General features: G+C 47.1%; 1 protein-coding gene across 2 annotated transcripts in view; it reads right to left on the bottom strand.

Annotated features, from left to right (window-relative positions):
* SMARCC1 (SWI/SNF related, matrix associated, actin dependent regulator of chromatin subfamily c member 1) overlaps nt 1-19,425 on the bottom strand; it is a 101,917-nt gene extending 82,492 nt beyond the window's left edge. Inside the window, exons 1-4 of one of the 2 annotated variants that reach the window (XM_058678761.1) lie at nt 18,797-19,425; nt 15,479-15,598; nt 9,968-10,053; nt 4,430-4,511 (exon numbers count right to left, since the gene is read on the bottom strand). In XM_058678761.1, the coding sequence (XP_058534744.1) occupies nt 4,430-4,511; nt 9,968-10,053; nt 15,479-15,598; nt 18,797-18,994 (486 nt within the window). In that variant the 5' untranslated portion in view covers nt 18,995-19,425. Of the gene's footprint in view, nt 1-4,429; nt 4,512-9,967; nt 10,054-15,478; nt 15,599-18,371; nt 18,392-18,796 lie in introns of those variants that run through there. The other variant, XM_058678762.1, reaches the window with a different exon arrangement.
* Nucleotides 19,426-22,974: the final 3,549 nt, after the last annotated feature.

Genomic DNA, 22,974 nt, shown 5'->3' with positions numbered 1-22,974 from the left:
TGAAAGAGGTTCCTGGTTCCCAGCATCAGATCGGCGCGCACAGGTCGTTGCGGCTCACTTGGGGAGTGAAACATCGGATGGAAGATTTTCCTCTCTGTCTCTCCTCCTCTCTGTATATCCGGCTTTCCAATAATAAAAAAAAATCTTCAAAAAAAAAAAAAGGTTTGGGCTTGGCAGTGTGGCCTGGTGGCTAAGGTCCTCGCCTTGATCCCATATGGCCGCTGGTTCTAATCCCGGAAGCTCCACTTCCTCTCTGTCTCTCCTCCTCCTCTCAGTATATCTGACTTTGTAATAAAAATAAATCTTCAAAAAAAAAAAAGAACTGGCACCCATATGGGATCATACTGCATGCAGGGCGAGCACCCCAGCCACTAGGTTACTGTGCCAGGCTCCACTTCTATTCTGAAGAGTGGCATGTGGGGGCCTGGCGGCGTGGCCTAGCAGCTAAAGTCCTCGCCTTGAAAGCCCCGGGATCCCATATGGGCGCAGGATCTAATCCCGGCAGCTCCACTTCCCATCCAGCTCCCTGCTTGTGGCCTGGGAAAGCAGTTGAGGACGGCCCAATGCATTGGGACACTGCACCCGTGTGGGAGACCCGGAAGAGGTTCCAGGTTCCCGGCTTCGGATCGGCGCGCATCGGCCCGTTGCGGCTCACTTGGGGAGTGAATCATCGGACGGAAGATCTTCCTCTCTGTCTCTCCTCCTCTGTGTATATCTGGCTGTAATAAAATGAATAAATCTTTAAAAGAAAAAAAAGAGTGGCATGTGGGTAACATTGTGGTGTAGCAGGTTAGGATGCCAGTAGGAATGCTACATCCCACATGGGTTCTGGATTGAGCCCTAGTTGCTCTGCTCATGTTCCAGTTCCCTGATAATGTAGCTAGGAAAGCACAGCAAGGCAAATGCTCAGACCCCTGACATCCACAGGAGACCTGAACAGACTTAGTTTCACACTTTTGCCTGGTGCAGGCCTTGCTCTGTAGCCATTTAGGAAGTCCCTGTCTAGACGAAAGATTCTGCATTACTTTCTCTCCCATACTTGCAAAAAATAAATGAATCTTTAAAAAAAAATGGGGGGGGGGGCGGTATGGTGGCCTAGCAGCTAAAGTTCTCGCCTTGAACGCCCTGAGATCCCATATGGGCACCGGTTCTTATCCCGGCAGCTCCACTTCCCTTCCAGCTCCCTGCTTGTGGCCTGGGAAAGCAGTCGAGGACGGCCCAAAGGCTTTGGGACCCTGCACCCGTGTGGGAGACCCGGAAGAGATTCCTGGTTCCTGGCTTCGGATCAACACAGCAGCAGCTGTTGCAGCTCACTTGGGGAGTGAATCATCAGATGGAAGATCTTCCTCTCTGTCTCTCCTCCTCTCTGTATCTCTGACTACGTAGTAAAAATTAAGAATAAATCTTAAAAAAAAAAAAAGAAGAAAAGACGCCTAAAGCAAAGGCAATCAAATCCAAAATTAACAAATGGGACTACATCAAACTAAAAAGCTTGTGTACAGCAAAGGAAACAATTAACAAAGTGAAGAAGCAACCAACAGAATGGGAGAAAATTTTTGCATACTACACAAGTGATAGAGGAATAATATCCAGGATCTACAAAGAGCTTCAGAAACCAAGGGACAGCAAAAAAAACACCCCTGTAACAAAATGGGCAAAAGAAATAAACAGACATTTCTCAAAAGAACAGGTTCAAATGGCTAACAGACATATGAAAAGATGCTCAGGCTCCCTAGCCATTAGAGAGATAAAAATGAAAACCACCTTGAGGTACCACCTAACTCCAGTGAGACTGGCCTACGTTCAGAATTCGAATAACACCACCTGCTGGCGTGGATGTGAGGAGAAAGGTACCCTCCTTCACTGCTGGTGGGAGTGTAGGCTAGTACAACCACTGTGGAAATCAGTATGGAGAATGCTTGGAAAATTGCAAATAAACCTGCCATATGACCCAGCTATTCCATTCCTAGGAATATACCCAAAAGGAGTGAAATCTGCATGTGAGAAGGGGATCTGTAACCCTATATTTACAGCAGCACAATCTACAATAGCAAAGACATGGAAACAAACCAGATGTGCGTCCAAGGAAGAGTGGTTAAAGAAACTGTGGTACATCTACTCCATGGAATATTATTCAGCTATTAAGAATGAAATTATTCTATTTATTACCAGGTGGTCCCAACTAGAAACCATTATGCTCAGTGAAATGAGTCAAACACAAAAGAACAAATACCATATATTCTCTCTCATATAAGGAAGCCAACATGGAAAGTGTAACTCCAACAGTCCAATCTATACTGTTTTTTTTTTTTTTTGATTATTTGTTTGCTTTTTTGGCTGTATCCCCTTTGATTTGATATTTTTATTTCAGTTTGGTTGCTTCCAAATAATCTCTTTCCTCTAGTAGAATTCATTATGTACTCATGAAGTATACGATGGCATCATTTTTCCCAAGAGACTACTGTGTTTCCTTTTTGTCACGCATGTGTTGGTTACTCAGTGGTGCGTTATTTTTTCAGGGTGATATAATTTGTTGTTGTTGTTGATGTGGCTGTTATGAAATGATGTCAATCCGAAAAACAGTAATATTATTTCAATCCCAAACAGCTTGTATCTCATGCAATAAGATATTGTGAAGTAACTAATGAACCAACAATCGATATGAGTCAGACTGCTTAAGATCTACATCAAAGAATTGTACAACCTAATATACTTGTAAGGCCCTGTGCTACTCAGAAATGGGGAGGGAGAGCAAAGAAAGCTTACATCACCCTAGAAGGTGTGAGGAAGACGGGAAGTGTAACCTATCAGGATCATTACTGGTAACTCATAGACACAGACTCGAATCAGCATTAGGCAATAGCAAAACTACAAAGGCAAATGGGGGGAATCAGGAGTGATCCTAACAGCCTCTTAACAGGAGGTCATATGCACAAAGCAGGGGGGACCCCAGAGTGGAGCAGGCAGATAGAAGGAGGCTTGTATCCCAACCCTGAAGACTCCCTGATCCTCACCAAGGACTATCAGTACGAGCACCGAGAACCACATCCCAACTGCCAAGGAGACCACGGGGAACTGGAGTGCCTTCAGAGGCCGAGAACTCTGAGGTCACCCACCCCCATTTGGATCTACCACATGGGATGGAAGAAGCCCAAATCCTGCCTTACAGGATCCGAGGTCATCGGAACGACAACCAGGAGCACTGAGCGGTCTGCAGAAACAGAACAGTAAACTTCCTTCAGGATTAGGGAGAGGAGCTTTCTCTGGTCCTTGCCTGGTTCCAACTTTGGGTCCCCACCCTCTCTCGTAATGACCATCAGGATTGCTCCAGAAACCCCTCAAAACAAACAAACAAATAAACAAAAAAACTAGAATAGACAGAGAACAACAAGGAAAGCTTAGAAACAGACAGGAAATGGTCAGCAGAGATGAGTTTATAATTCACTGGGTGGGACACAAAGATTAGTTACTCCTCACTGGGGTATTGAAGATTTCTCTGCACACCCATCCTAAAACTGTTCACCTAAACCATTGACATATGTCTTGTCAGAGTTATAGAGTTAGACTACCCAAAAAACAGCCAGGTTCAGCAAAATCATGCTTCAACGCTATGAACTGCTAAATACTAAAATTAAAATAGACATGAGACAGCTGAATAGTAATCTATAGCCATTTTAAGGTGTATAAAACCCGGTTGTATATAAACTAATAATCGAAATGTCAACGTAGAAGTCACAGGATGTGGTTAAGAACTTGCATTCTTTTTTTTTTTCCCTCTTTTAACATATTGGTTACTCAATACCATGTCAACTAATTCCATAATGTTATAAATGGTTACTGATGTAATGTCAGGGCTTTTAATTGATCTGGATGATACTCTGCCAGCTCTACCTTCAGACCAGAGATGGTCTCCCCAGAAACCGTTGAACTTATCTGGACAATAAGATGCTGGACTTTATGCCTGGTAGATGCTTGCAATGAAAGAATCTCAACTGAATTTGAACTGTGGCAATGCAACAAGGTGGAGGAATCCACCATGGGGGGGTTTGGGCAGGGGTGGGGGGAATCCCAGTGCCTATAAAACTGTGTCACATAATGCAATGTAATCAATAAAAAAAAATCTTTCCCTCTGTATCTCCTTCTCTCTGTATCTGCCTTTCCATTATAAAGAAATCTAAAAAAAAAATGAGGATTGAAGGCAATTCAAATAATAGATTTAATAAAAGTAATAGTAATTTCTTCAAATTTATGATCATCTTAAAATGACAAGATTAATCATAGGTTTAATACCCACATATTAACTCATTAAGACAGTGAAACAATTAAATTCAGAATACTATCCTCACTTTGATCTTCTGGCAACCTAATTAAACCAATCTTGGAGCTGAAAGCAAATTGATGAAAAAAACTAATAACTTAAGTGAGTTACCTGCACCAATGTTTTCTCAATGTTCATAAACATTTCCACATTACGATCCATTCGAGATGGATTCTGTAGGTCAAATCGTCGCCTAAAATAGAAAAAAAAAAAATCATAAACTTTGTTTCCTATAACACAAGTGAAAACTAAGTCTAAGAATTCAAAACAAATGAGTATCTGGAAATCAAAATAGTACTACCCAAGATGTCACAGGGTATTCCCACAACAGTGCAAGAAAATGAAGTGCTGGGTACTGGATATGGCACAGTGAGTAAGGCCACTAATTTCCACACCAACTTTCACACATATGGGCACCAGTTCAAGTCCTACCTGCTCCACTTTTGATCCAGCTCCCTGTTAATTAAAAAGCAGATGACATCCCAAGTATTTAGATTCCTCCCACTCATTTAAGAGATAAGAAGTTCCTGGCTTCTATCCAGCATAGCCCTGGTCACTGGGGCCATTTAGCTGGTGAACCAGCACATGAAAGATCTCTCCATCTTACTTTTACTTACTTTACTCAGGAAAGAAGATTTAGAGAGAAGGAAAGAGACAAAGTTCTATCTGCTGGTTCATTCCCAAAATGGCCACAATGGCTAGAGTTGAGCCAATCTGAAGCCAGGAGCTAGGAGCTTCTTCCAGGTGCCCCCACATGGGTGCAGGGTCTAAAGGCTTTGGGCTGTCCTGCTCTGCTTTCCCAGGCTATTAGCAGGGAGCTGGATGGGAAAGCAGAACAGGCAGGACATGAACTGGCGCCCATGTGGGATGCCAGCATTTTCAGGCTGAGGACTAGTCAGATGAGCCATCACATCAGCCACGAAACAAATATTTAATATACAATGCCAACAACTTCAAATGAGAGAGAACCCTGGGCTGTCATTATGTCCTAACAGGTAAAGCCTCTTCCTGCAGTGTCGGCTTCCCCTTTGGGCACTTGTTCAAGTCCTAGCTACTCCACTTCGGATCCCACTCCTTCCAGTTGGTGCTGGAGTCTGGCCCAGTCTAGTGTGCCCAGCACCAGTCCACACTTGTGCCGAGGGATATCCAGCCATATCCAGCCCAGGATGCAGCTCCCACTCCGGCCCCTGCACTCACCAGTGGGAACCTCAACCCAACCAGGATATAGCCCTTCATTTGCCTTGGCCTTTGCCTTAGATGCTGTATCCTGGTCTGATCCAGCCTGCCCCTGGCCCCACCCGTCCTGACTCTCACTAACAGGAGCTGGAACCTGGCCCTGCTCAGTCTGCTCCCATCCCTGGCTCATGCAAACCAGTAGGTATGATAGCCTAGCCCAGCATGACCTTTGCTCCAGCCTGGTTTATGCACTTGCTGGTGAGCTAAGATTTGCTCAGCCCTACCCGGTCCCTTCTGAAACAAACCCACACATTAGCCAACAATTGGAGTTACTTTGCCCAGCTTGCCTGACCCCCAGGCCCGGACCACGTGACCACCAACTGGAGTTATGACCCACATTCCCCAACTTGGCTTGCTCCCAGGACCAGATCTCATACATGCCAGCAGCAGGTGCTAGGCCTTTGCCCAGCATAGAATGACCCTTATTCTTGGCCTTGTATGAGCTGGTTAATGTTGCAGTCCAGCCTGCCCCACACCCTGTTTTAGGATGCTCATGCACCATAATCAACTATGTAAAAATCCTCCAAAAAAAAATAATAAAATTTGAAAAAACAGTAAAATTTGTAAATCTACCCTTCAAATATAAATAAATCATGAAAAAAGACAGAAGATACCCTTTCAAAATCAGGAAACTTTGGAGCCAGCTTTGAAGTGCAATTGTTAAGCTACCACTTGTGTGGTTGGCACCATGGCATAGACAAGTTGAGCTGTCCTTTTAACTGGCATTCCATTTGAGCGCTAGGTAAAGCCCCAGTTGTCCCACTTTGGTTCTGACTTCGGTTCTGTTAATGCTGTCAGAAAGCAACAGAAAATGCCCCAAGTGCTTGGACACTGCCACCTACTTGGGAAACAGTGAGGAAACGCCTAGAGTCAACCTGGCGCAGCCTCAGCTGCTGTAGCCATTTGTGGAGTGATCCAGTAGATGGAAGATTTTTATCTCTCCTTAAATCTGATCTGCCTTTACAACAAGAATAAATAAATTTCAAAAAATTCTGCCTTTGCAAATCTGGCTTTCAAATAAATTTTGAAAAAAGGGGGTGGAGGGTAGGAGTGCCTATCAAGACAATCCTCAGTTGGCAGCACTAGCATCCAATATGGGCATCAATTAAAAGTACTGGTTGCTCCGATTCTGATCCAGCTCCCTGCTTACAGTCTGAGAAAGCAGAAACAATAGTCCAAATCCTTGGGCTACTGTACCCATTTGGGAGACACAGAAGAAGCTCCTGGCTCCCAACTTTGGACTGGCCCAGCAATGGTTGTAGCAATCATATAGGGAGTAAACCAGAAGCAGATCTCTCCCTAGGTCTCCCTCAAGAAAAAAAAAAAAAAAGAAAGAATTTTAAAAACACATAACAACATCACTGTGATGCAAGCATTCCCTGTCACGGTGTATAGGATTGGTTCCAGCTCTCAATTCCACCTTCTGGCTATCACACGCCCTGGGAGCCAGCAACTGATGCCTCAACTATTTGGGTCCCTGTCAGCCATGTGAAAAATTTAAATTTACTTCCAGGTTCCTGGCGTCAGCCTGCCCAGCCTTGCTAGCCCCAAGTCAGTTGCACACCGAGCCGATGGAAACTGATCAGTAAAGCAAAGACTTGTATCTTTAGCTCTTTCAAACAAAAAATAAAAATTAGCGACTTTTCAAAAAACAATAGCACAGATTAGTTGTGTGCAGGAAATGCCCAAGGTGGTCTCAAATAAGGCATTCTGCACAATAAGCCCCAGATGTAAACCCTGAAGACCTAGGAGGACAACTTAGAATACCAAGGCTACAAGAAAAGTCAATAGTATGAAGATTATTACAGCTCAGACACAAGTATGCAGGGTCTGGCATGATGGCTCAGTGGCTAAATCCTCACCTTGCATGTGCTGGGATCCCATATAGGCACAAGTTCAAGTCCTGAGAACCCTACTTCCCATCCAGCTCCCTGCTTGTGGCCTGGGAATGTAGTGGAGGACAGCCCATAGCCTTAGGACCCTGTACCCACACAGGACACCTGGGAGAAGCATTGTGGATGTGGAGAGTGAACCAGCAAATGGAAAATCTTTCTGTCTCTCCTCTCTCTAAATCTGCCATTCAAATAAAAATAAATACATCTTAAAAAAAAAAGCATAAAAATAAAATAAAAATAAATATAAAAACAGGCATGCAGATATAGAAAGAAAAAAGCCAATTTTACCAAAATAAACTAAAAACTGTGTTCAACTAGCTGTATGAATCGAACAATAAGAAATAGCTGGCTGGGCCCGGGGTGGTGGGCTAGCAGCTAAAGTCCTCGCTTTGAATGCGCCAGGATCCCATATGGGCATTGGTTCTAATACTTGTGGACCCACTTCCCATCCAGCTCCCTGCCTGTGGCCTGGGCAAGCAATCAAGGATGGCCCAAAGCCTTGGGACTCTGCCCCCGAATGGGAGACCTGGAAGAGCTACTGGCTCCAAGCTTCAAATCGGTGCAACAACGGATGCTGCAGTTACTTGGGGAGTGAGTCATCGGACGGAAGTATATCTGACTTTGTAATAAAAATAAATAAATCTTTGGGCCCGGCGCAATAGCGTACTGGTCAATGTCCTCGCCTTGAGCATGCCAGGATCCCATATGCTCGCCGGTTCTAATCCTGGTGGCCACGCTTCCCATCCAGCTCCCTGCTTGTAGCCTGGGAAAGCAGTCAAGGACGGCCCAAGGCCTTGGCACCCTGCACTTGCGTGGGAGACCGGGAAGAGGTTCCAGGCTCCTGGCTTCGGATCGGCGTAGCACCAGCCGTTGTGCTCACTTGGGGAGTGAATCATCAGACAGAAGATCTTCCTCAGGCCCGGCAGCGTGGCCTAACGGCTAAAGTCCTCGCCTTGAACGCCCTGGGATCCCATATGGGCGCCAGTACTAATCCCAGCAGCTCCACTTCCCATCCAGCTCCCTGCTTGTGGCTTGGGAAAGCAGTCGAGGACGGCCCAATGCATTGGGACCCTGCATCCCCGTGGGAGACCTGGAAGAGGTTCCTGGGTCCCGGCTTCGGATCGGTGCAGCACCGGCCTGTTGCGGCTCACTTGGGGAGTCAATCATCGGACAGAAGATTTTCCTGTTTGTCTCTCCTCCTCTCTGTATATCTGACTTTGCAATAAAAATAAATAAATCTTTAAGAAAAAAAGATTTTTTCTGTCTCTCCTCTCTGTATATCTTACTTGTCAATAAAAACAAAGAAAAATCTTAAAAAAAAAATGAAATTAGGAAGCATGTTGGATGAACCAAAATGAAGAAATCGGCAAACCTTGGTACACAAGCCAGATACAATGTTTTCTCTTTTTCTTTCCCCTAATTAATTATTCTTATTTGAAAGGCAGTTTCAGAGAGAAAGGAGAGACAGAGAGAAATCTTTCATCTGTAGTTCTATCCCCAAATGTGCAGAACAGATGGAGCTGAGCTAGTCTGAGGCTGGGAGCCAGCAGCTTCTTCTGGCCTCCCACATGGGTCGAAGGGTCCAAGAACTTGAGCCATTCTCCACAGCTTTTCCAGGCTGTAAGCAAGGCGCTAGATCAGAAGTAGAACAGCCAAAACTGGAACCAGCACCTTTATGGGATGCAGGTGTGACCGCCAGAGGCCTAACCAACTATGACAGGTTGCCAACCCCCAGAAATGCAATCTCAAGAGTGAGGATCAACGACAGAACTCAAGCAAGGCACCAGCCTTATGACGCCGAGCGTTGGGTTGCCACCTAGGAAGCCTGCAATGGGGCACTGGTTCTAATCCTGGCCATTCCACAGGCAACAGCTCTAACCAGCCCCTGCTCGGGATACAGTTCCCTAACCACAGTGAACTCAGAATCGCTATCAGCAAATACCCACTAGTTCCCCATCAAATCTTAGCACATTAGGATGGAAGTCACAGAGTTCAAGAAAGAAAAATAGCACCAGAACAGCTGAGGCCAAAACATGGAAGAGGAAGAGCAAAGGCAAAAGAATGGAAGAGCAGCAGGCATTTCAATGTTATCACCATAGACACAAAAAAGACTATTTCCTGAGCAAGACTCCTGTCTTGTGTGTGTCCTAAAGATCGCAAACTGGATGACTCTGGAAGGCCTAGTTCAACACAACACTACACAAGGTTATCAACTTTATATAAAATGCACATTACAGCTCATAAACACATTTACTGTACATTTCATGATGAGCCTCGCAACTACCTAATGCATACTGTATCTGTTATCTATTTGTAATCACATGCAAGGAAAACTTGCCCAGTAAACATAATCACTTTTGGTATCCTTCTTGTATATAGGAATAAAGTAAATTAGTGCTTTTTACAAAATACAACATAATGTGCCCTTAATCAAGTTGTAATTCAGAACTTTCTAACAGCATACAAAGAAACAATATTTAACATCATGTTAAAATAGGCAAAGAAATACAAAACTTACCAGCCCTGCTCATTTTTATACTTGTAAGCAGCCCCAAGAATGTGACACAAGGTACCTCCAGCTTTGAAATCCATGAAACACTTAGCCTAAAAATGACACAATAGATGAGAAAATGGGTCCTGACAATAAACAACTGAACCTTCTAAAACACTTTCATCAATAAAAAGTAAAACTAGATTAAAAATGTCCTTCTGGGGCTGATGTTATGGTGCACCATAAGCCACTGCCTATAACGATGGCATCCCATATCAGTGCTGATTTCAAGTCCCAATGGTTGTCTCCCATTCCCATTCATTTCCCTGCTAATGCACCTGGGAAAAGATAGCCCTAGTACCTGGTCCACTGTCATTCATGGGTGGTCAGGATGAAGTTCTGTGTTCTTTGCTTTGGCTCAGCCTATTCCTGACCTTGTAGCCATTTAGGAAGTGAAGCAGCAGACAGATGTGTGTGTGTGTGCCTGCGCGTATCTGCTATTCTACTTCAAATCAATACTGAAAAACAATTTAAGCACCCAGTGTAATAGCCTGGTGGCTAAACTCCTTGCCTTGCACGCTCCACGATCCCATATGGCCACCAGGTTCTAATCCCAGCTGCTCCACTTCCCTTCCAGCTCCCTGCCTGTAGCCTGGAAAAGTAGTAGAGGATGGCCCAAAGCCTTGGGACCATGCACTCACACGGGAGACCTAGAAGAAGCTACTGATTCAGGCCCGGCAGCGTGGCCTAGCGGCTAAAGTCCTTGCCTTGAACGCCCTAGGATCCCATATAAGCACCAGTTCTAATCCCGGCAGCTCCACTTCCCATCCAACTCCCTGCTTGTGGCCTGGGAAAGCAGTCAAGGATGGCCCAAAGCCTTGGGACCTGCACCCTTGTGGGAGACCAGAAAGAGGTTCCTGGTTCCCGGCTTCGGATTGGTGCAGCACTGGCCGCTGCGGTAACTTAGGAATGAATCATTGGACGGAAGATATTCCTCTCTGTCTCTCCTCTCTGTATATCTGACTTTGTAAAAAAAAAAAAAAAAAAAATTTCGATCAGCTCAGCTCCGACCACTGCAGCCACATGGAGAGTGAATCAGCAGATGGAAGATCTTCCTGTCATTCCTCTCTCTATATCTGACTCTCTAATAAAAATAAATCTTAAAAAAAAAAGAAAGAAGGAAGTGGAACAGCCAGGACATAAACCAGTGCCCACATGGGAGGCCAACACTTGAAGGTAGAGGATTAGCCCACTGAATCATGGTGTTGGCCCCTCGGATTCATTTTCTAAATGCTCACAAATCCACGAAGTTTCCCATATTAACTTGAGTTATCACTTGCCATTTTCCCAGGGTATACACTAGCAGGTAGCTGGAATCAAAAGCAAAGCTGGTAGGCCAGCACTGTGGTGCAAGGGATTGAGTTACCTACTGCACAGCCTGCATCTCACAAGTACAAATTCAAGTTCCAGTTGCTCCACCTCAGATCTGCCTACCTGCAGGGATGTGTGGAAAAGCAGTGGAAGATAGTCCAAGTGCCTGGGCCCCTCCTACTCACATGGGAGACAGAGACGAATTTCCTGAATCCTGTCTTTGGCCTGGCCACCCCAGACTATTACAGACATTTTGGGAGTAAACCAGGGGAAAGGTAGGAGAGTGAGTGAGTGTTAGTGTGTGTGTGTGTGTGTGTGTGTGTGTATGTGTGTATGTGTGTGTAAGAGAGAGAGAGAAACCCCAGAGTTGGAATCTGCACACAGATCCCCTAAAGTGGTAGCCAGGCCTCTCAAATGGCATCTTAACTGTTAGGCCAAACACATAACACTGAAGTTAACAAAGTCTTACAATTAGCACTCTGTTAACAGAGGCCTTCACTGCTATAACAGTCTCACTCCTGGAGAAGACAAAAACTACCGCTGCAGATACATTATGAGAACTTTTCATTTTCACTTTTTTACACTATTACATTTACTCCTAACAACCTTACACGATGATTCTTTTCATTCACAGACACACTTTTTTTTTTAAACAATCATATACTTACCTGAAAGGCAGTTACAGCGAAAAAAATCATAGAGACCTTCCATCTACTAGCTCACTCCCAAAATGGCCACAACTACTGAGTTGTGCAAGTTGGAAGGCAAGAGCTTCTTCTAGGTCTCCCATGTGGGTAACAGGGGCCCAAATATTTGGGCCATTGTCCACCGCTGTCCTGGGCACATTAGCAAGGAGCTGGACTGGAAGTGACCTCACAGGCTGTAGCCCGATATGCCTCAATGCCACCCCCTTTACCCCATTTTACAAAAAAGAAAAATATTGCTGACTCCAGCATTATGGCAACAACCAGAAAAATCTTATAAACACTTAGAAATATCAAGGAACCTAACACACTACTGTAAATGAGAAGTCAAATTCCTAGAGAGCAAGTATATAAAAATAAGGCAAGTACAAAAAAGAAAACCAAAGCTGGGGAAAATGTCAAAACTAGTAACCTTCTGAGGTCAACACTGCAGCACTCAGATGAAGAGGTGGAAATAGGCAAAGCAGAAGAGATGTAACCAGCCCAGATAACCTACAGGTGGGCTGTACGCATAAACGGGAAAGGAATCAGAGCCCAAACCAGAGCAAGGGAGAGCAGTGCACACTGGGACAACCACCAGCCATATGGCCAGGAGGCCCAGTCTCCTGGGAGGCACCGTCAGAGAGACAATGGGCTAGACAAAAAACATCTACCAATAAGAAGCAGGAAAAATACCTCCCACCTCAAGGTAACTGGGGATTGGAACATAACGCCAACATTTACTAGGAAACCCATGGCAATTTAACAAAAACTGGTCCTGAGAGCCAGCATTCAGCCTCCTCCCTATAATGGAACATCTAGGTTTCTGTTGCATAAACTCAAGTGCTAGCTCAGGATGCTGAGTGCATGTTCTCTAAGGCTGATCCTGGGAGCAGCACCAAAATGGCTAGTCTTCACTACTGCCACTCCATCTACTGACCAGTCTCTAACACGCAGCTGTGAAAAAACATAACTCTATGTGACCTCCCCTAAGCATCAGAGGTGAAGACCATCCAGTGTTGAAATAATCTGTATTATACCTACATTTACAAGACAAAATGTTCAACAACCAGGAGAAGCCAGCAACCTACCTGTCATGCCTTAAAGCAAAACATTAAATCTCTACAATTTCTATGCACTGCTTCAGTTTTCTTTCACACTTTGCAATTTTCAAAATGACCCCAAGTGATCAGAACAGGAACACATTTTCACAAAATGAAAGGCTAGGGCACAAACATCTGGCTTATGGTCCAGGGCCCTACCCCAAAACACCTGGTCTCCAGAAACTTAAGAAGGCTTTACTGCTGCATTACTTCAGTTTAAATTTTTCTTCAGGCTTTTTATTTTCTTTTTCATCATTTTAGCAATGCATTGGTATTTTTGCAGCATGCTCTTTAACTTAATGCTGATAAAAACTTTTCGGTTTTCTCCCTGTTGTAGACTTAGGTGGATGTGTAAATGGACTAGAGACTGACATGTTTTGATGTGGAGATATATAGTGCAGTAAGTCTGTCTCTCTGCATCCAGACAAAAGATGGACTCCCAGTGAAACAGTTGAAAATATCCTGACAGAGGCCTGGCGTAGTAAACTAGCGGCTAAAGTCCTCGCCTTGCACGTGCCAAGATCCCACATGTGCGCTGGTTCATACCCCAGCAGCTCCGCTTCTCATCGAGCTCCCTGCCTGGGGACTGGGAAAGCAGTCAAGGACAGCACAAAGTTTTGGGACTGCACATGCATGGGACACCTGGGAGAAGCTTCTGGCTCCTGGCTTCGTGTCAGCTGAGCTCTGGCCACTGTGGCCACTGCATATCTCATGTTCCAATAAAAATAAATAAATCTTTCTTTTTTAAGATTTATTTATTTTTTTATCGCAAAGTCAGACATACAGAGAGGAGGAGAGATAGAGAGGAAGATCTTCCGTCCGATGATTCACTCCCCAAGTGACTGCAACAGCCGGTGCTGTGCCGATCCAAAGCCAGGAGCCAGGAATCTCCTCCAGGTCTCCCACACGGGTGCAGGATCCCAAAGGTTTTGGGCCGTCCTCGACTGCTTTCCCAGGCCACAGGCAGGGAGCTGGATGGGAAGTGGAGCTGCCGGGATCAGAACCGGTGCCCATATGGGATCCCAGGGCGTTCAAGGCAAGGACTTTAGCTGCTAGGCCACACCGCCAGGCCAAAAACAAATAAATTTAAAAAAAAAAAAAAAACCTAACACTTTATTTTTATTGGAAAGGCAGATTTACAGGAGCTTCTTCCTGGTCTCCCACACGAGTGCAGGGTCCCAAGGCTTTTAGCCATCTTTGACTGCTTTCCCAGGCCACAAGCAGGGAGCTGGATGGGAAGTGGAGCTGCCGGGATACAAACCAAAGCCCATGTGGGATCCTTGTCGAACCAAGGCTAGCATTCAGCCATTAGGCTATTGTGTCAGGCCCAATCTCACGTATTTTCACATGCAATCACAAGGTATTTCATATACAAAATATGGAAAGTCCAAACAAATAGCCCACTAGCCACAACACTTGAATGAGGAGCAAGAACAGGGATAAGAGGTATAGCATAAATTATCTCATACAGTGCCAGTTCAAGCTCCAGCTACTCCATGTCTGTGGAGGATGGCCCACATGTCCAGGCACCTGCATCCACATGGGAGATATGAAAGAGGCTCCGAGTTCCTGACTTTGGACAGGCATAGCTACAGCCATTGTGGCCATCTGGGAAATGAACCAGCAAACGGACTGTCTTTCTTCATAGCATTGCCTTTCAAATAAAAATAAATACTTTTCTAAAATTAAAAAATCTTCCTGTCTACAGCTGGAACACAATTATCAGGCACCATGGTGTAGTCAGTTAAGCTTCTATACCTGCAATGCTGGCAACCCATATGGGCTCTGCTTTGTATCCCACTGCTCCAATTCCCATCTAGCTCCCTGCTAATGTGCCTGGAAAAGCAGCAGAGGACGTCCCCTTGGGCCCCTGCACCCACAAGGGTGAGAGACCCAGAAGAGGCTCCTCACTCCAACTGTGGTGGGCATTGGAGGGAGTGAACCAGTTGATGGAAGATGTTTCTCTCCTGGATTGGAGGTAGAACAGCCAAGACTCAAACCACAACCCATATGGGATGCTGGTGCTGCAGGCAGAGGTCCATATCTAGCTCTGATCCCAGCACCTGCCTGCACATTCCTGTCAAGGTAAATCAAGGGAGGCAGTGGTGTACTCGAGGAACTAGGCTCCTCTCAGACACACAGGAAATAAGGACTGAGTTGCTTTTTCTCAGTTTCCACAGATGGGAGTCATATGTCTCTGCTTCTCAAACTTTTAAAAACATTTTAAATTTTCTTTAAAAAAAGTAATATTCTCTACAGCTGAAATTCTGTTGAGGTTCCTTTTTTTAAAATTCACATGCTAGTCACAGAAAGGAAAACAACTACTGGCTGCTTACAGAAACTTAAAACATCCCAGTATCACCACAAGCTGATGTACTTACAGGAAGTTTGGTGAAGGCCGGATTAGTGACATGCTTCCCAAAAGCATCTTCCTGGAACTGGAGAAGCTGCACCACCAGCCCAGCCAGCGTTTTATTGGTAGGAGCATCTGCATGAACATACTGCAAGACAAAGAGACAGATTTAAAAAATGGCACAAATACTGCAGGAGAGACTGTTACCTTACACCCTAGCATGCACTGTAGCAATGTAGCAAGCACTGCCATTGTCTTAGAGCAGATTCTAGACCGGTAAGACATGTCTGCTGCTCTAAGGAGCTTACAAAAGCAAATACATGCATAGCCACTTAAAAATGTCTGCAATGGGAATGCAGTTTCTGGTCAAGGTTAGGAAGCTGCTGGGGCACCTGCTATGCTACAGCACTGATCCCCACTGCCTATTTATTGATAGAGAAACTGAAGTCGCAGCAGGACAATGTCACGGCTTAGCAAATTAAGCCTCTTCCTATAGCACCAGCATCCCATTTGGGTGTTGTTTGGATCCAACACTTCCCATCCAGTTCCCCACTTATGACCTGGGAAAGCAGTGGAGGATGTCCAAACCCTTGGGACCCTGCACCCACATCAGAAAACAGAAGCTTCTGATTCTTGGCTTCGGATTGGTTCAGCTCCACCCACTGCAGCCATCTGAAGCATGAACCAGCAGATGGAAGATCTTTATTTGTCTCTCAATCTCTTTGTAAATTTGCCTTTCCAACAAAAATAAGTCAGTATTTAAAAGATACATGTTTTCCAGACCATACAAAAATCATCAAGTTAAAAATTAGACTGGTATACAGCAAATTTCTAGTCCTAGCAGCAGCCTTGGCAAAGCCAGGACAAATTTTGATGGTCCTTTGGGGACCGGCAGACAGAACAGCCCCTACTTCAGCCCAAACGAAAGGGTCCCTAGGCTAGTTAATCTTTCCATCCATCCAACAGTTACTGAGTACCTCCTAAGGATGTTCTGAAGTTGGGACAACAAAGAGGTTCTCTTTCATTTTCAAATCACCTAGGTTTCACAGACAGTAACCATCTTCTCCAGTAGATCTAAGCAAGTTCCTCTGAGGGAGTATGCAAAGCTAAACAGCCGGACTTTGGCACCCCAGGCAGCCCATGAATACCCTCCTGGCAAATCCTATAACCATATAACTTATAACTACCATACAGTACCACTATGAGAATTTTTTTTAAAAGATCTGTTCACTTTCCTGGTTCATTCTCCCAGTAGTAGCAACGGCTGGAACTAAGCCAAGACGAAGCCTGAAGCTAGGAACTGCTTCTTCCTGGTCTCCCACAGGAGTGCAGGGTCCCAAGGATCTGGACCATACTCGACTGCTTTCCCAGACCACAAGCAGGGAGCTGGATGGGATGGGAAGAAGGATAGCTGGGATATGAACCAGCACCACATGGGATCCCAGCATCTGCAAGGCAAGAATTTTAGCCACTAGGCTACAACGCCAGGGCCTGAGGATTTTTCTTTTTTAAGATTTTATTTTATTTTTGGGCCCAGCATCTAATCCCATCAGCCCAACTTCCCATCCAGCTCTCTGCTTGTGGCCTGGGAAAGCAGTCGAGGACGGCCCAAAGCTTTGGGACCCTGCACCTGCGTGGGAGACCCGGAAGAGGTTCCTGGCTCCTGGCGATGGATCGGCACAGAACCAGGTCTGAGAAGTCAAACCAACCCTGACTTTGTCTGGAAAGCCACAGGACCGAGTGTCCCCAGTATTCTAGTGACCTACCCACGGCCAGTGAGACCCACAGCCACTTTCCCAACCACCCAGACCTCTGAAGGGGTACTCAAGTCTGATACTGCCTCTTCCAGCTGCACCAGGATGAATCCTCTAAGCATCTGAAGAGGTCAGAATAACTTTCATTTACTTTTTTCCAGTCTTTCTTGTTATTCGAAGGAATACGATTCCTGGTTATTTGTTTTCTTGTCACATCCTCCTTGAAGTGAACCCCCAAAGAATTGGATGAGAAAATTATGATGTTAAAAAAAAAAAATTATGGGCTCGGCAGCATGGCCTAGTGGCTAAGGTCCTCGCCTTGATCCCATATGGCCGCTGGTTCTAATCCCTGTGGCTCCACTTCCTTTCTGTCTCTCCTCCTCTCAGTATATCTGGCTTTGTAATAAAAACAAAGTAAATCTTTAAAAAAAAAAAAATTATGACATCTTTGCAACACATGAGCCATTTCCTAAAGCTGTATGGATGGCAATATAGAAGAGAAAAAAAAATTTAGTCCCAAATTTGACTTAGGGAAATAGGTGGGGAGGTAAAGGTATCTAAAAACGTAAACCATAACCTCTCACTTCCTCCAATTTCAGAACAGAAAACTCAACAGTGTAGGGTCAGAAGGAACCTAATAGTCCTGCGCTCACCTAAGAGCTGTTGGGACTGGCGGGCTTCCTGGAGTTCCAGGCCCCAAACAGGTTCCTAGATCCGCACAGCCTTTCATCCAATAGAGAGTATGCACGGAGGACCTACTAAGGGCCAGGCACTAAGTGCCAGTGACCAGGCCTGACCACAGTGGGGTCCTCCCTGAGCGGAAGCACTCAGAGGTTAGTGGGCAAAAAGAGAAGGTTGCAAGCTTGGTTTCCTCAACCTTATAAGGCAGTTATTTCTGAGTATGTACATAAAGTGTAAAATTAAAGGGTTTAAAGAAACACATACAAGGGGTTAAGTCACAACTTCGAAAACCCATGAATTTAATTGCAAAAGCAGAAGACACAAAGCCAACAACAAAAACGTTAAGAGGAAATCAAAGGTGACACTCAGTACGATGCCCCACTATAAAGGTTGCTCCCCGGGAAGGCCTCGCTTCATGGACCACCAGAGAACCCACACTCGAACCCACAGCGTTACCAATACACGCTAGTACTATTAAAAACCGACATGTTTCCACCGAGTTCTATGCTACAATCAGCGACCCTGAGCTGCCCTGGGGAGGACCGGCTGGGTGCCGAGTTGGGAGAGAGAGGAGGTCATTGTTCGTACACCTGAGGCCGCTCAACAAAAGACAAGATGCTGCCGCCCAGCGACGGAGCGCCCCGAGGCCCGCGAGAGCTTCCGTCCCGAGCGCGCACGGCCTCTGAGGACCGGAGGCGCGCGCGGGACCCCGGGCGGCCGAGGCGCGGGGGCGTGGTGGCCCCGGCGCCGGCCTTTGTTGTCCCTCATGGCGCGCGGGGACCGAGGGGTGGGGGGCTGGAGAAGGAAGCGAAGGAGGGGCGGCCCCGGGCCCGCGAAGCTGCCCGCCCACCCACCCCGTCCCTCACGGCCGCGCGACCTCCTCGGTCCCCACGGGGGACGCGCGAACCCACCTTCTTGTAGTGCTTGCCCAGCCAAACGCGAACCGAATCTAGCTGGGACACCGTCTCCGGGCTCTCCCAGAACTTGCTGGCCGGACCCCCGTCCTTCCGCCGATAAACCGCCAGACCCGAAGCGGCCGCCGCTGTTCCCCCGGCGCCCGTGCCGCCTGCTGCCGCCCCGGGCCCGCCACCACTTGCCGTCGCGGCCATGGTCGCCTTCCGTCCTCCCCACCGTCCGGCCCGGCTCGGCCCTCGCAGCGTTTCCCGTTCGCACCCGCGCCTGCGCGCAGCTGTTACCGCCGCAGCCGCCGCCACCACACACCACCGCACCACCCACCACCACCACCGCCACCCACCACCACCGACAACGCGTCTCAGTCCCGCACACCCAACCCTTTTCCGGCGCCGAAGCCCAACCCCGCCCCGAGTCGGCCGCGGACGGCGTAACCGCCGCGAGCACGCGCGCCTGCGCACTGTCCCGCCAGCCACCGGCTCCTCCACCCGCCCCTTCCGCCGCGCCTGCCAACCCTCCTGTAAGCTCTGCCTTGGCCCGCCCTCGCCCCTGCACTGGGGTTCCTGCGCCCCGGCTGGTGTGCGTCCGTGGCGAGGGTCTGTGCAGTGTCCCGACTGGTGTGCAGCCGTGGCGAGAGTCTGTGCAGTGTCCCGGCTGCTGTGCGTCAGTGGCGAGCGTCTGTGCAGTGTCCCGGCTGCTGTGCAGCCGTGGCGAGGGTCTGTGCTGTGGGCCGGCTGGTGGGCAGCCGTGGCGAGGGTCTGTGCGGTGTGCTGGCTGGTGTGCGTCAGTGGCGAGCGTCTGTGCAGTGTCCCGGCTAGTGTGCAGCCGTGGCAAGGGTCTGTGCGGTGGGCCGGCTGGTGTGCAGCCCTGGCGAGGGTCCTGTGATTTGCCCCCCCTCCCACGCCCCGCGCCGAGAGAAAGCCTTGGGCTCTGAAGGACCTTGGAACGTGGGCACGGTGCTGCTGCGCCCCCATTCTGTCAGTCGTCCAGGTTTCTCCAAAGCCCTGCACAACTCCTGGTACACTTCCCTCGGCCTTCCCGGCCACGCGGTGTGCATTCCTGCATCCCGGCCTTTGCACTGTGGGACAACCTCCTAGATCTTCCCTTCTGACTACTATTTTTGTGTGTGCACATAAAATACATGTGAAAACGGATTGTGTTCGCAGATGTGTGTTTGGCGCTAAGAAGAGGACCTGTTCTGTTTAATATTCATTTGAAAGGTAAAGTTAGAACTTCCCTCTCCTCATTCACCCTCACCACCAGTCCCGAACCCTCAGACTACAATAGCCAGGTCTGGGCCAAGGAGAAGCCAGGAGCCAAGAACTCCATCCATGCCATGCACTGCTTTGCTGGGCTCATTAGCAGGGAAGTGGAACAGCTAGGACTGGAACCCACGCTTATGGAATGCTGGCAGCTTAACTCTCTGCACCACAATGCTAGCTTCCCTACTCCAACCCAATAGCTCATTAAAGTATGTTCTACAGTTACGAGGAAAGACTATCTAGTTTAAGATTGATTTGTGTATTTGAAAGAGTGATGGGTGGGCCCGGCGGCGTGGCCTAGCGGCTAAAGTCCTTGCCTTGAAAGCCCCGGGATCCCATATGGGCGCCGGTTCTAATTCCAGCAGCTCCACTTCCCATCCAGCTCCCTGCTTGTGGCCTGGGAAAGCAGCTGAGGACGGCCCAATGCATTGGGACCCTGTACCCACGTGGGAGACCCGGAAGAGGTTCCAGGTTCCCGGCATCGGATCGGCGCGCATCGGCCCGTTGCGGCTCACTTGGGGAGTGAATCATCGGACGGAAGATCTTCCTCTCTGTCTCTCCTCCTCTCTGTATATCTGGCTGTAATAAAATGAATAAATCTTTAAAAAAAAAAAAAGAAAGAAAGAAAGAGTGATGGGAGGCCCAGCATCGTGGCCTAGCAGCTAAAGTCCTCACCTTGAAAACACCAGGATCCCCTATGGGCGCAAGTTCTAATCCCAGCAGCCCTAATTCCCATCCAGCTCCCTGCTTGTGGCCTGGGAAGGCAGCCAAGGACAGCCCAAAGCCTTGGGATCCTGTACCCGCATGGGAGACCAGGATGAAGTTCCTGGATCTTAGCTGCGGATCGGTGCAGCACTGGCTGTTGCACTCACTTGGGGAGTGAACCATCGGACAAAGATCTTCCTCTCTGTATCTCCTCCTCTCTGTATATCTGACTTTGCAATAAAAATGAAGAAATCTTTTTTTAAAAAAAGAGAGTGATGGGGCCCGGCGGCGTGGCCTAGCGGCTAAAGTCCTCGCCTTGAAAGCCCCGGGATCCCATATGGGCGCCGGTTCTAATCCCGGCAGCTCCACTTCCCATCCAGCTCCCTGCTTGTGGCCTGGGAAAGCAGTTGAGGACGGCCCAATGCTTTGGGACACTGCACCCGCGTGGGAGACCCAGAAGAGGTTCCAGGTTCCCGGCATCGGATCGGTGCGCATCGGCCCGTTGCGGCTCACTTGGGGAGTGAATCATCAGACGGAAGATCTTCCTCTCTGTCTCTCCTCCTCTGTGTATATCTGGCTGTAATAAAATGAATAAATCTTAAAAAAAAAAAAAAAAGAGAGAGAGTGATGAAGAAAGAGATCTTGCATCTGAAGGTTCACTGCCCAAGTAACCACAATGGAGCCAGGAACCCAGAATCCCATTCATATCTTCTATGTTGGGCGCAAGGACACAATTACAGGAGCTGCTTTCATGTCTCCTATGTGGGTACAGGGTCCCAAAGCTTTGGGATATTCTCTACTGCTTTCCCAGGCCAGCAGCAGCTCCAGCCGTTGGAGAGTGAATCAACAGTGGAAGATCTTCCTCTTTGTCTCTCCTCTCTGTATATCTGCCTTTACAATAAAAATAAATAAATCTTAAAAAAAAAAACCCAAAATTCCTTGGAAAACCACCTAATTGCAGGGCTGGGGCGAGATGAGCACAGGATGAGTCTGGTTGATTTTGTTATGTTAGAACAGCAGAAAACATTCAAACAATGGTGGGGGTTCTTTCCAAAGGCCAGAAATGTTCAGCTTGAAGGGGGATCAACTGAGTATCAGTGGGGGCAGTTTGAACATTGAATAAGTAATGGTGGTAGTGGGCCAGAACCCCCTAAATAAAATAGAAATCTGAGGTGCATAATGATACAGATAGTGAGAAGGAAAAAAAATGCTTTTGTATAGTAAATTGCTATCAAACACACAAAAGTGATTGAATTAGCCCATTTGGGGGCTGGCATGTGGCACAGCAAGTTAAGTCATCACTTGTAATGCCAGCAGCCCCCCACTGGAATGTCAGTTTCAGTCCTTGTTGCTTAGCTTCTGATATGACTTCCTGTTAATGCATCTAGGAAAACAGCCAAAGATTGTGCAAGTCTTTGGGTTCTGCACCCCCATGGGAGTGTGGTTCCCAGCTCCTGGATTTGGCCTGGCTCAGCCCCAGCTGTTACAGACAACAGGAGAGTGAACCAGCAGAGAAAAACTTTGTCTCTTCCTGTCTTTCTGTAATTCTGCTTTTCAAATAAGTTAATCTTTAAAAATTTCAATCCCCCGGCCCGGCATGATGGCATAACTGTTAAGGTTCTTGCCTTGAACGTGACTGGGATCCCATATGGGCCAGTTCTAATCCCAGCAGCTCCACTTCCCTTCCAGCTTCCTGCTTGTGGCCTGGGAAAGCAGTAGAGGACAGTCCAAGCCTTTGAGATTCTGTATCCGCGTGGGAAACCTGGGAAGAAGCTCCTGGTTCCTGGCTTCAGATCAATGCAGCTCCAGCCATTGCAGTCACTTGGGGAGTGAATCATTGGAGGAAGATCTTCCTCTCTGTCTCTCTTCTTCTCTGTATATCCACATTTCCAAGAAAATTAAATAAATCTTAAATAAATAAATAAATAAATAAATAAAAATTACAATTCCTGAGAAATCTGGTATCCTAGTCCCCTTTCTAGATCTCTCTGGCAGTAAAATACATTCTTGGCAACTATTTTAAGTAGCTGAAGTTCTAAGTGCCAAATTAAAAAAAAAAAAATTGTGAGTGTTGGGCCCAGTGCCGTGGCCTAGCAGCTAAAGTCCTCGCCTTGAAAGTGCTGGGATCCCATATGGGCGCCAGTTCTAATCCCGGCAGCTCTACTTCCCATCCAGCTCCCTGCTTGTGTCCTGGGAAAGCAGTCAAGGAC

The sequence above is a fragment of the Ochotona princeps genome, chromosome 21, assembly GCF_030435755.1.
Source record: "Ochotona princeps isolate mOchPri1 chromosome 21, mOchPri1.hap1, whole genome shotgun sequence".
Classification (NCBI taxonomy): domain Eukaryota; kingdom Metazoa; phylum Chordata; class Mammalia; order Lagomorpha; family Ochotonidae; genus Ochotona; species Ochotona princeps.
The sequence above is the reverse complement of the archived record's forward strand: the minus strand, read 5'-3'. Positions and strand labels throughout refer to the sequence as shown.